Source organism: Rhipicephalus microplus, chromosome 6, assembly GCF_043290135.1.
Source record: "Rhipicephalus microplus isolate Deutch F79 chromosome 6, USDA_Rmic, whole genome shotgun sequence".
In the NCBI taxonomy this organism is placed as follows: domain Eukaryota; kingdom Metazoa; phylum Arthropoda; class Arachnida; order Ixodida; family Ixodidae; genus Rhipicephalus; species Rhipicephalus microplus.
In genome coordinates this window covers 33,991,241-34,004,298 of record NC_134705.1, presented here as the reverse complement: position 1 = coordinate 34,004,298, position 13,058 = coordinate 33,991,241, and the positions used below count along the sequence as shown (strand labels likewise).

The window sequence follows — 13,058 nt, the reverse complement described above, 5'->3', positions numbered from 1 at the left end:
TTTATTTCCGCAATCGATGTGTCCGGAGAGAAACCGCCCTTGCTATAAGCTTTTGGAAGCGGTCAAAAATGGACTTACAACAGGAAGGCTCCAGCTACAAGTACACCGCCGGGGCGAGAGTTTGGCGGAGTTGGTGCCCATTAGGCACCTTTATGTTTACGATCCCCTGCGTGTGCAGAATGATCGCGCGAGCAGCGGAACAAAGAGCACATGTCACGCTTCGCAGGAGGCGATTGAGCGAAGGGTGAAGGTGCATTTGCTTGGCTTCGCTGCCAATTTGCAAATGCGCTTGTCAGAAACACAAAATCTATGCAAATCACTGCGCGACCTGCACTGTTTTGGGATGCCACATTTGCGCGTAGCAAAGCATAAGTGACACTCAGCTCACAGCGGCCTATTACACAGGTCAGCATGCTGCCTAACATCCATGCAGTTAATTAATGAGTAATGTGCAAGCTGTTAATTGATGCAAATCGAGTTCACATTCATCTACGAAAAAGCAGGGGCTTTATTTTCATACCCCATGGTCTTTTCAGGAGCCCCCTCCCCTTCAACGACCTGCCATGATGGGGCTCAGATCTTGCTCTCTACATTGGAAGCTTTTATTTTTATAAATGATTGCTCGGATTAAATAAGACACTATTTGTTTTGTTTAGAAAAACAGATGCGGAACATTGAAGTAAAAATTATTGTTTAAGATTCTTCTTAGAAGCTTCGGCTGCTAGTGTCACAACTTCAAATGCAATTTTTCTCAGCTTCACATTTTTTGCCAGCCTGACTAGCCTTACGAAACTTTTCCTTATGTTTTTGTAAGCCAATTTTAATAAATGTTATACTCTTGAACTCATAAAGAATCAAACTGTGTAGCTATGCTATTTGTTTACAACTAAGTTGAACATATAACATTTTTTGAATAATATTATGAGCGAATGACACTTTGGAATTATGGAGCATCAATACAATTGAAAATTTTTATATGATAAAGGATATCAGCATCAATATATATAGCATAGCTCTACATGGCAGATCTTGGCTACAGCTGCAACTTAAACTGAACAAAAAATATTGAGGGAAAGTGTCTTACTAACTCGTCAGGAATCATGCTATTAGACTTCACTTATTTTATCATTATCTGAGAACTACATAAAGTATAATAAAACTAATTACATTTTTGAAAACAAGAGAAAGAAACACTTATACACACCTAATTTCATTAAAATATATCTAATAATAAAAATTTCAATTTTAAGACCAGCATCTCCCCTCAAGTGAAAGCCAAGTAAACACGCCCTTGACTCAATTCTGAATGCGGGATCCAGTGCCTACATTTACTGGGTGGCCATTTACCAGGTGTAGAGAAAGAGAAGAACAAGGTAGGGAATAAGGAGCTAGCCCTGGTGAAGTAAACATTGTGTTCTAGTTCTCTGACCACGGGTCCTTGTTCTTAATGGCATCTATGAAACTGACCATGGGAGAATGCTATTTTCGGAACATACGCAACAAAGAATACAGGCGAGGTGATGAATGAATATATGCAATGTAGCAAGTAAATCAATGTCAAGATGGGATTCCACATCTGAATGTTCATTGTAGCCTAACTTGTGTTCAAATTATAGTACTGAATGTAGTTTCATTCACCCCCAACTTCAGTCATCAAAATTTGGATTTTTTATTTCCTTGCGTAATAAACGCATCCCCTACATACATATGCTGCAGAACCTCTAACCCACACTTGGTGCCTCCTCACCCGTTGGCTCTCTCCCGTTTTTTATTTCTTTGCCCACTCCATCTGTGCCTGGCACGTCCCCCCTTCTTTTCTGTGTGCCACAAGGGGGTTCATGAGAGGGTGGGAGTGTAGAGACATCACAGCTGATAAGCACATAGCAAGCGAAAGTCACCAAACTATTCCCGCCAGCCCGCCTCGGGTGGCTTCCTGCGAAACCCCCCTCCCCCACTTTTCTTTTTTTAGCCTAGTTTCTTTTTTCTTCACTTCAACTGTCCCTTCATTCGTGGTTCCCTCATTCCCCCTTGAGTGCACACTTTAGGACGGGCACCCCTCGAGATCACAAGCAGATACCACTGTTTAATTCAACCAATAACAGAAAAGAAAGTGGCAAAACGTTTTTATGGCATGCCTGGGAGACCTGGGGACAGCTTGCAGAAGAAGATAGGGCCATCAACCACCGAAGATTAATAAAGTGCATCAAAGAAGCTGTTTTCAAACAGTGTACACATATGTAAAGTACAAAAGGCTAAGCGAAGCAACTTTTTTTACATTACAGCATTTTTTTCGTTCTCCCAAAAAAGTTTTCATAAAATTTACCCCACGTATAAATAACTTTTTTTTCCTTGCGACAAAGACTTGCCTTTAAGGCATAATATTTTTGTTAAATGTGTGCTGTTAGGCCAGTGTTGTGTATTGTGGAATCTGTTTTTATGTATCCAGCGGTTGTAACTGGCTGTGTCGCTGTAGCGAAGGCCGGTTTGAGCAAGTGACGGGAGTGTTCTTGCTGCCACCCTTTACATGTCCGTAAAAGGTGGTAGGTATCTGCTTGCATCGCAGGAGTGGGACAATACAGACACGTATCACCAACTTGTAAATGCGACCAGTTCGATGATGATATAACGGCCGGTGTAAAAGCTACCCCTGCCCGATACCTCCTAAGCACAACTTCTTCCACCCTAGTAAGGTGAGGGGGGAGAGAGCAGACACACAGTGGAATGAGAGCACGTGGATCTTGCCGGAGAACTTTTTTACGGGTATGGAGTAAGTTTAGGGGCTGAGGTGGAAGGGGAATGGCTGGAAGGTTTATATCTGGCGGCGGGCAGTGCACTTGCTGGTCAGCAGCAATGTTGTGTGGGTTCGCAGCATGGCCTTGAATCCAATGAACTTTTACACAAGTAGCCGTATTATGGTTCAGCTTATGAATTGCCTCGCAGATCTCGATCGCCTCGCGTACTTTCTTGAGCTCCTTGATGGCTCCTAAGGAATCAGTGTACACGTCAATCTGCTTAATTGTGGGCAGCTTAGAAGTAGCATCCTGGATTGCGTCGTAGATGGCCTGAAGCTCCATCACAAGAGGAGTGGCTTCGATAGATAGATAACGCTGGTGGCCTCTGACGAAATTATGCGAAGTACTCAGGAATGATGTCCTTCCGCCGTCTTGTAGGATAGCAGCATCTATATATAGTTTGCAGGTATTAGCGCATGGGACCTCGATGATGGAGCGTTCGTCAATTGTAGATGATGTATCGGAGCGTTGTAACTTTGCTGTTCTATTGGATGTGATGGTGGTGAATTTAGAGGGAGGCATAGACTCGGGCCGGTTGCCAACGTGAGAGCCACATTGAAAGTGAGCATGCAACGCAGCAACAACCGGTACAAGTTGCCTTTTGATTTCACGAGCTTTTTCTCTTTGCGAAACGTGCTCTGCAATTGTGTTAAGCTGATAAAGCTCCTGTAAAGTTGGTATGGTAGTGATGCGAGGTAATGCTGTTATTGTGCGCATAGCATCACGGTTAATAGTCTCCAACTGTGCCAAAGTTAACCGTTGATATTGCGCCTGGTATAAAATTCTTGGCTGCAGAACTGTGCAGATGAGCTGTCGAGCTACATGTGTACGAGCTCCAGCTGGTTTCCATGCAATGCGGCGAATCAGATGAAGTGTTTTTGTGAAACTCTGTCTGACTTTTCGAAGCCAGTGCACTCCATTGCCGGACTGGTGAATATCAAGACCTAGTATGTGGACCTCCGAAGCTTCAGGAATGGTCACTGCCCCTAGTGTAAATGTAAAGGGGCACTGCTTGATTTTTCGGCATCCTGCTTTGTTAGCTACCTGAACATAGCATGATTTTTGGGCGGACATGTCTAACCCTGTGTTCGGAGTGTAGCTCTGAAGAACATCAAGGGCTTTCTGAAGCTGTTGTGCTTGTCTTGAGACGTCTTTATGCGCAGACCATAGTGACATTATCAGTGTATATTAGAAATCTCACGTCTGGAATTCGGTGTAGTTGCCATGCTAGAGCTGTTAGAGCAATGTTGAACAGGAGAGGAGCCAAAACGAATCCTTGCGGGACACCTCTGTTGGACATGAAGCAACCTTCAGGCTTTCCATCTACTCTTATCGCAAATGTGCGGTAGTGAAGAAAAGAGTAAATAAATTTTACTACACACAGTGAAAATCAGAGCTCAATGAGATTGGATAAAATAATGTCATGGTTTATGTTGTCGTAAGCTTTCGTTACATCCATTGCTATTACAGTGTGTACTGCATGGCTGTGTGGAGAAACTTGTAAAATGTCATACGACAAGATAGAAAGGCCATCTTCAGTCCCCAAATGAGAACGGAACCCGATTTGAGCGGGATGGTACTTTTGTGTCGTTCAAGCCACCAGGAAAAACATGTGGCCAGCATTTTTTCAGCAAGTTTGCAGACAGTAGCAGTCAATGAAATTGGGCGTAAGAATTGCAGGCTATTTGGAGAATTTCTGGGTTTTGGAATTGGGACGACAACTGAGTGTTTCCAATCAGATGGGAGGTCCCCAGTTTTCCAAACTTTATTAATAGTCTACAGAAGTGCATCAAGAGCTTCACCTTCCATGTTCTTGAAAACTACATATGGAATACCACCTGGACCAGGTGTTGTTCCTTGGTGAGAAGTTTCAATCGCCACTATTAGTTCGGCCATGCCGAAAGGACCAGATATATCGGATTTGGCACTTGGCTCAAGCTCGTCGATTTCGGGGCAGGTTATAGAAGATGCGCTATCATACTTCGGGAAAAATGCTCTTGCAGCCTGCTCTGCAAATTTTTACGGTGTACTTTGCATCGATACCCTAACGTTCGCTGCAGGGTCAGATTGCTTGTAACGGCCTTCCATCGACCGAAACGTACGCCAATGGGCTCTGTTTCCCATGCCAGATCCAAGTTTTCCACACCACTCATGCAGCCCCTGTCGAGAAAGCTGCTTTTCAAGCCAACGCGCCTTTGGTGCTATATGGTTGGCATGTGCAAGGCTACCTGGTGCATCTGGATTCTTCGAAGCATACAGCTCCGCCTGACGTCGCTTCACCCAGAGTCTCAAAAGAGCGAGGTCCGGTTGTGGTTGTTCTTTGTCAATGGTGGTCACGACTGTGTTACTGTGGAGCAGCTCTTGCAAAGCGGGAAGAATTTCTGTGGGAACTTTATCAATTGACGATTCCCGAAAGTTATCCCAATGCGTGATCGCTACGCATCATCGAATTTTCCTTATGCATCTTCTTTGTAAACCAATAATTATTGGCATATGATCACTACCCCAGGTATCCAACTCCTCTCGCCATTGCAGCGTCTCAGGACCCAATCATCATGTCAGATCTGGAGCGTGCGTTTCCGATGTTGTACGTACAGAGCAGGTAGACACGGCGTGATGGTTCAACAGAGTAAATGTAGCATCAGTCATGATGTTTTTAACCTGGCATCCTCGTTGGGAGTTGTGCTTGTATCCCCAATCTGTGTGTGGTGCTTTGAAATCTCCACTTATGAGGATGGAAATCCCCGGATACGTAGAACGCAGACGTGCTATCCATCCCAAGTTAAGATGTGTTTGCTGTGGTCTGGCATTAAAAGACACTAGTATGACATGAGTCTTCAAGGGTCATGTCAGAACAGCGACAACTTCTTGATTTCCACTGCACCATGGTTCCATAGTAATCATTGTATGAGGAATACGCAATGACACATACGCTGCGGCTTTTCCCGGAGTTGAACCCATAGTCGTAGCACGCCTATATGTAATGGACAGGTTATCATACCCATTAAAGTTATACAGAGAGCACAGCTTATTACGTTCATGAATAAGTTGTGCCCATACATGTAGTTTGTTGTATTCAAGCTTGGTTTTAATTTCTCCTATCTTGGAGCTTAAGCCTCGACGCAATAAATGCACCCCCCCATATTTGCTTCGATTTACCAAGAAAAAAGTGCGTTCATTACACAAGTAAATGTGGTAAGTTGATCTCAAAAAGGTTCATTGCAGAAGGGGAGGGAAGTGTAAAGGTGTATGCTGTAAAGAAATTTCCCACTGCTCGCATGCCATTGCCGTATGAAACACGTCTCACGCCCCTTTCCTCATCACAAGCTGCTACACTTACCAAAATCAGTTACAAACAGGAAGGTCTGTAGTGTATTGTACTAGAAAAACAATTGCTTCTCTGAAATCATTAACAATTATACAAATATTCTAAACAACTTTAATCAGAATCGTATGTTGAGTACCGTATTTACTTGCGTAATGAAAACTTCCACATAATGAACCCAACCCTCATCTTGGTCTTAAAAAAAAAAATTTACTTTTTCATGTGTCTGTTCATTTTATTTCGGTGAGAGAGCCGGTGCTGTTGATGATCGAAACAATAAGCCACGCCATTATATCATAAATTATTAATGCAATAAAGGTAAAAACATAGTTGAACAACCATGCTAAACAGTTTCGAGCAGCACAAGCGTGCACGACATAAAAAAAAAGTTTAAAAGTCACACCATTTGCGGCAAAGCCCCATCTGTTGAGTGCAGAAGAAACCTCTTAGCTTATAGCACCACGCAAGCACAGTGGCATGAAAACCAATCGAGAAACAATGCGCAACCAGTTGCAACAATCCGGTTCACCTGCAAGACCACAGCATGCATGCAGCAACATCCGATGCTAGGTTTTACATAGAAAGCTGTTATGAGATCGCAACTAGGGTCACGCACCACCGTAATTGTCTGCCACCGCCACTGCCGGTGTCTGTAGCCACGTCGCACAAAATTAGAAAAAAAAACCTAGCACCAATGACACAGTGGGGCTTGAACCAGGCTCCGCTGGGTGCCAGCCTAGTATTCTACCACTGAGCTACGCTGGTTCTTCGGACTCATTGGCAAACATTGCCTTAGGCAGGCTTGATGTCAGAAAAGCAATCGCGTTAATACGACTTATAAAGTGTTTTAAAACAGCCAAAAAACACACTGTCATCGCACAATGCGAATAGCGTAACGAGCGGGTCGTCCAACGCTGCAACTGATTACAAAAGCTTGTTCTTGTTCACCTATTACCTGTGGTGCATATCCATTTCAGGCATGATTTCTCATCGTCGTTAGCCATTGCATGAACAATTGGCACAATATTCCTTGCAAGTGTTAAGCGGATACCACACTTTTCAGAAGAATGACAAAAAATAGCATCGCTAATGCCGGCCTTCTATCAAAAAATTTTGTTAATAATGCTGCAGTGGGTATCAAGCAAGTGTGCTTGCAGTAGTTACCGAATGAGTGTTTAGAAAAGGCTCTGAAAGGCCACTTTTCTAGCTTTTACTGTGACTGTGCTGCGCCTAACGCATAGGCCTGTTTTTTTTTTTTTATGTCGTGTTTGTCGTAGTGAACTCCGTTGGACACCTGTTGCGCAGGGCACGATCAGCCAGTTTTAAACTTAAAGTTGGTCAAATATGCACTGGAGCATGGGAACCGAGTGGCTGGACGCCACTTTGGCATCGATCCGTGCGTGCTTGTTGAGGGAGAAAACAGCTTCGGGTTACTAAAAAGGTTCTTCACACATTCTGTGAGTTAAAACAAGGACAGTCTTTTCTTGTGGAGAGCAAAGTTCTCAAATAGGGGCTCTATATGGCTGCCACTGAATTGAAGGCCAGCATCGGTTGGACAACGAGTTTCTTAATACTGTCATGCGAAATTTCTACCGTTATAACTGCCGTGACATCTTTTTTTAATTTCTTTTGCATAATGAACTAGATGTTGACCCTAAATTGAAATAAGCTTTTCTTGAAGAGCAACTTGCAAGAACGTGTGAGTGGGCATACTACTAGCGTTCGAAAGTTAATGCAGCTGTGCACTATCGAGGCGCCATGGAGAGAGGATTAGACAGGACAAAGCAAAGACATTTCACAGAAGAGATCAACTGAATTAAAGTGATACATAAGGAAAAAGAGGAAAAAAGTGGGCATGCAATGGCTTCACTGCCACTTCATGTAATAGCACATTGTTGATGACCAGATAATCACCTTGAATTTACAATCGTAACAACCAAGGTTAATTAAGCCGATCTTGTGAAAATAAAAATACTTAAGCAGTTCAACTGAACAATAGCACTGTTAAGGTGTTTACTAGGCGGCACTCAGCAACAAAGCGCGAGCGGCGTCCTTTTTGAAGATAACCTACTAGAAAGCACTCGAGAGTGAAACCTATTGCTATGTTCCGAGGCTTCGCTACGGCCTTTAAGTTCATACTTTCCAAAACTTCTTTCCAATAATTAGAACTTTCCAGAGCCTGTCTGTTCTACTCGTGCAGCAGAGAGCAAAATCAAATTATATGCTAATGATCAAAACCGCTTACCAGTGCCTCCTTTTCAAGCATGGGTCCAGACTTTTCCAGGATGCTGTGTTATGGAAAACAGAAGATATTACATCGGAAATTCGTGAAATGTTCCCAGAGAACATTTTGGGACAAACAGCACAGCAATTCACCGTTTCATTGCCTGAGACGTTCTTCACGTACTCAGAAGATTACTAAATTGGGCGCTCCAATAAAAAGACCTTGTCCAAGTAGAACTTTCTACAGCAGCTTGAAAGCACATTACAGGACAACTGTCAATTACTTGCCACTGAATGTAATTATGTTTCTTCTGTGGGGCAAAATAGTTTTTTGGGGGCAAAATAGTTTTTTTTCTTTAATTTTTTTTAAATATTCATATTAACCTTTCAAGGGTCAATTTGTTTTTCTTTAAGCTTTCCCTGAAGGTAAATTATCTTGGTTGAACAGTGCACATGAGACGACGACAAAGTTGCGCTGTTCAACCAAAATAAATGCATATCAACTAGCTCAAGCTTCCATTTTTATGAAGGTTAAATTACTTAACTGCAAATTTTCAATTTAAAAAATCTGTAAAGTCAGTAAAGAATTGTAAAAACAAAATCAGGAACAGCTTTTGGTGTTAGCATCCCTTAAATATGTTAATTGCTCAACAGATTTCAGAAAGTCGTGTTTCTTGAATCATGGATCGACATGCAATGCCTCATCATTGTCTGCATGCATGCATAAAACGGGTGTCTGCTCTCTTGGGGCAATAAGTTGGAAATCCTGCAACACTCAATTTAGAAATAGGTTATGTCTATCTCCTCGAAAAGAGAGCACAATGAAATTTCAAACGCTCAGGACTACCTAGGACTCGTAAAAGTCCAGTGGTGGCAGCACCTCTCAGTGAGCATGCAAGGTCACTACGGAGCAAAGCTTCCAACGATGGGTTGAAAATGTACCCAATAGCGAAAAACCTCAACGAGTCAAAGGGGCCCGATAGCACTGGAATGTACTTGAAAAACACTGCCGACAAGCTGTCAAGGCGTCTGATAACATGTTAGCCAAATATCGAGCACTGTACACAACAGGAAATTTCAATTTCATTTCACAGAAAGCTGGAAATCCCCTGTTTTCCTCTTAGAAAACTGCACAATTGAAGGAAACGACATGAAGACTGGTTGATTTCATGATTGTGGAATCATCCACTGCTAAATGTTTAAAAGAATGCTTCAAGTTTACTATATGATGAATAGACGTCTCTTGCTTCTGGAACCCAAAACAAGTGACTCCATTTAGTTCTTCTCATGGAGGCCCCTGAAGCCAGGGGACAACAGGTAATTTTCACAAACAACACTGAGCATTCTAGCAACAAGCATCGTGAAAAACCTATGGTGACTAGGCATGAAACTGATACATGTAAAATTGAGCCACATCTGTGACATTGAAATTCAGGAGATTCGTAAAACTGAGGAGTAGCGGGAGTGAAAAAAAGATTTTCCCAGTTTTGTTTGATTTTACTTTATGGTTTCAGACTCGTCCTAGAGTGCTCCAAATGATTGCCAGTAACCTTTTTGGACATCAACGATCATATCAGTACAGGTGAATATCAATCACACGATTAGGGTTGATGCGAATTTTGTGGTGAAACAAATTTTAGGTTTATTTTGGATAGACTACTGCATATTACAAAATACGTAGCCATTCAGTGTGTATACGAATAGTTTCCCCGGTCACTGCAAATGATATAAATGTGCAATTGACCACTACACGCGAGCAGTGCAACGCGGCTTCTCTGTGGGAAGAAACTCACAATTATGCAGCGCATACATGCATGAGTATGAACAAACTATGCCGTGTCCTATGACTAGTGCTCACGACCCCTTCCAAATCTCAAAACTCTTTTTTTCACAGGCTATCGGTGTACTGCAGTGACTGTGGCTTGAGCGGGATTTCGCAAGGCCAAGAAATTTTCGAACAGTTACACTCTCCCCCCCCCCCCCCTTTTTTTCACGATGTTATGTTTAGGGCACAATTTCTCGGCTCACTTGCAAGGCGCATTTGACTAGATAAATTATCAGAGGCACGCGCCCATTGGCCTGGCTGCAGCACCCGATACGTATCGCATGTGCTGTTGCTATGACAACGTTGTCACTGGTAATGCCGTGGTTCGCAGCGCGTCGAGTTTCTTCGTGTGCGAACAATTCATCCACGCAACATTTATGCATTTATTGCTAATATAGCAAAAAAGTGTTCTTTGCGGGATGGGGTACATAAAAGCGCCGATAAATTCAAGGAAAGAAGTACGGGGGAACAGAAAGGTCAGGCGATGAATTTCAGCTGTTTATTAAAAAGAAAAAGCCCCCAGATTACAAGTCTCTGCAAATGCATGCATCAATATCAGTGAACACTAGTCACACTTGCTTATCAAGAAGCTGAAGGTCATTGTGGTAAAATTAAACAGACGTATCACTGATGCGACCCGTGCCTCTTTTCTAAATATGAACTGCCTCCAATGCCTCTAGCGCTAATGTATCGTTGCTTGTGCCTATTATCTTGATCTCATGAAGCTGAGGCTCAAATCTGCAGACTATACAGTGCACAGGTAAGTGCTCATTTCTTTTATTCTTCAACGATAATTCATGCTCCCAAGCTCAGTCCATGGAGACAGCATTCCACTTCACCCACGTACGTCTTTCCACACGACAGCGGTATTTCATATACGACACCTGTCGGGCATTGCACACAAGGTCTCGTGTGCTTCTACTGGCATTTGAGCGTTTTATCTATGCAGCTGACTCACGGACACAGTCCGGCGAACTTGCGTGGTGTCAAGAAGACAACGTGCACACCGTAGTCATTGGCAACCTTCTTGAGGATGTGGGGAAGCTGGTGGACGTAGGGCACCATGACGGGCTTGCCTCCTTTTTGGACCAGGCTGGATGCATCCTTTTAACATTCTTCACCTTCTGAAGAAGGCTTGAGATGGCCACTACGATGGAGCTTGGGAAGCCAGCTGAATACAGTCTTGTCAAATGGTGTTTGTTGACCTAGCCTGTTGCCTTATTTGCCCGAATACGTTGTAGCTAGAATGACTCGAGTTAAGGGAAGAGGACGTTAAACATGCACGCCCTGACTGTGTGCAGCTGGAATCGCAGCTAGGCTTCTGCACCAGTCATGCAAAGAATGAACCACTTCAAGAACAACAAGCTCACCCGCCTACACAGTGCGAACTTAAAATGTACTCGCAAGGTATGTGCTGTGCATGTGTACAAGTGCAAGCATATCAACCAAATAAAATCAATTGCCAGAACTTGCGGTCTCATAGGGTATGAATTCACTTGTGCAAAAATCAATTCCCAACACAATAAGTGCAGATCGTATCATCGGATCAAAATCTAGGTAAGATTCGGAATAATGAAAAGTCGTTTAGAGAAAGTTGCAACTGAAAAGCAAAATCAACTGTCAGGCTCCCTTATGCAATTGCCTAAAACAACTCAAATGCAAACGTTTTTTTTTTTTTTCGCTGTTGTTGTTTCAGTTTGGGTACTGATGCTTCCCTGCACCCTGCGAAAACTGTCTGTACCTCAGCTGGTTTCACAATATGTCCAGGATTGGATTCATTGGAAGTTTTCTGCACCTTGACATCTGTGGTCATCCCAATGATCACGAGGGCAAAGCAAAATCATGGTGTCACACAATGACCCCATTGTGTGACCTTCTATTACATGCCCCGCAATAGGTTATGTGATGTCATCATATGGTGATGTCATTATGTGATGGTTTTTCGCACCTCTCGTGTCAACACCCTCAACGACGGTATCTTGCATCGATGATAGATTTCGCATTCGCATTTGATGAGGCATCTAAGGCTTTAGCCTCAAACAGCCCCTAAACCACCCAGCGGTTGAAGTTCACTCGTGGCGAGGAAAGAGTGCATTAGTTCAAAGAAAAACAAGTGTGCGAATATTGAAGACAAGGACACAGAAAATATGAGACAGGGCAAGCGTGAACTTTCAACTGAATTTTATTGTTCGTTAACCTTCAAATATATACTTACGGAAGTACATAGTCACGTGTGCATGGTCACATGGTCAGAAAGCCAAACAGCTTACAAGAAGCTGCATAGAAACTTACGCTCGCTATCAAACAAGGAAATTGGCGTATCGCTAACACAAGCAATGCCTCTTGCAGAAACATAAAAGGCTTCGAACAGTTCGAGTGCTGTTGTATCACTGCTCATACCCAAAATCCTAATCTCTCTAAAAACCTGCAAGCTAGGCAAACACGCCTTCCCGTTATTTCTAAGAGAAAGCTCTTGTTTCCTAGCACATGCTCATGTTCCCGCTCTTAAAAAGACCCTGTTTTATAACTTTAAGACAACTCCGTTAGGGCTATTTTAAACGTTTTTAAACAGGACGGAAAGGGCTTGACCTATACCTATGGATTTACCACTGATAACTCGCTGCAGTTTTTAGATCTACCACTCATTTTAGCTGATCATATTTGTTGGCGTTACAGTCCATGGGGGCAGAAGGCCCTTTTGCTTTATGATTCTGCACAGTCTAAGCTTGTGAAGAGGAGGATTGCCACACTGTGCCTACATTCTGCTCTCAGGAAATCATGTCCACATGCCATGCAAGATAGCGTTAATGATCAGGTCTGGCGTGTATTTGCTGCTAGGTATTTTTGTGCAGTCGTGACGACATTCACAGAGGTTCTGCTTGATGCCAAAGCA

The 13,058-nt window shown here is 43.1% G+C and overlaps 1 protein-coding gene across 2 annotated transcripts in view; it reads right to left on the bottom strand.

Moving 5' to 3' along the window:
* Atg14 (autophagy related protein 14) overlaps positions 1-13,058 on the bottom strand; it is a 131,602-nt gene that overhangs the window by 101,520 nt on the left and 17,024 nt on the right. For both annotated transcript variants that reach the window (XM_037419201.2, XM_075865906.1), the window contains one exon: positions 8,363-8,405. In XM_037419201.2, the coding sequence (XP_037275098.2) occupies positions 8,363-8,405 (43 nt within the window). The remainder of the gene's footprint in view (positions 1-8,362; positions 8,406-13,058) is intronic.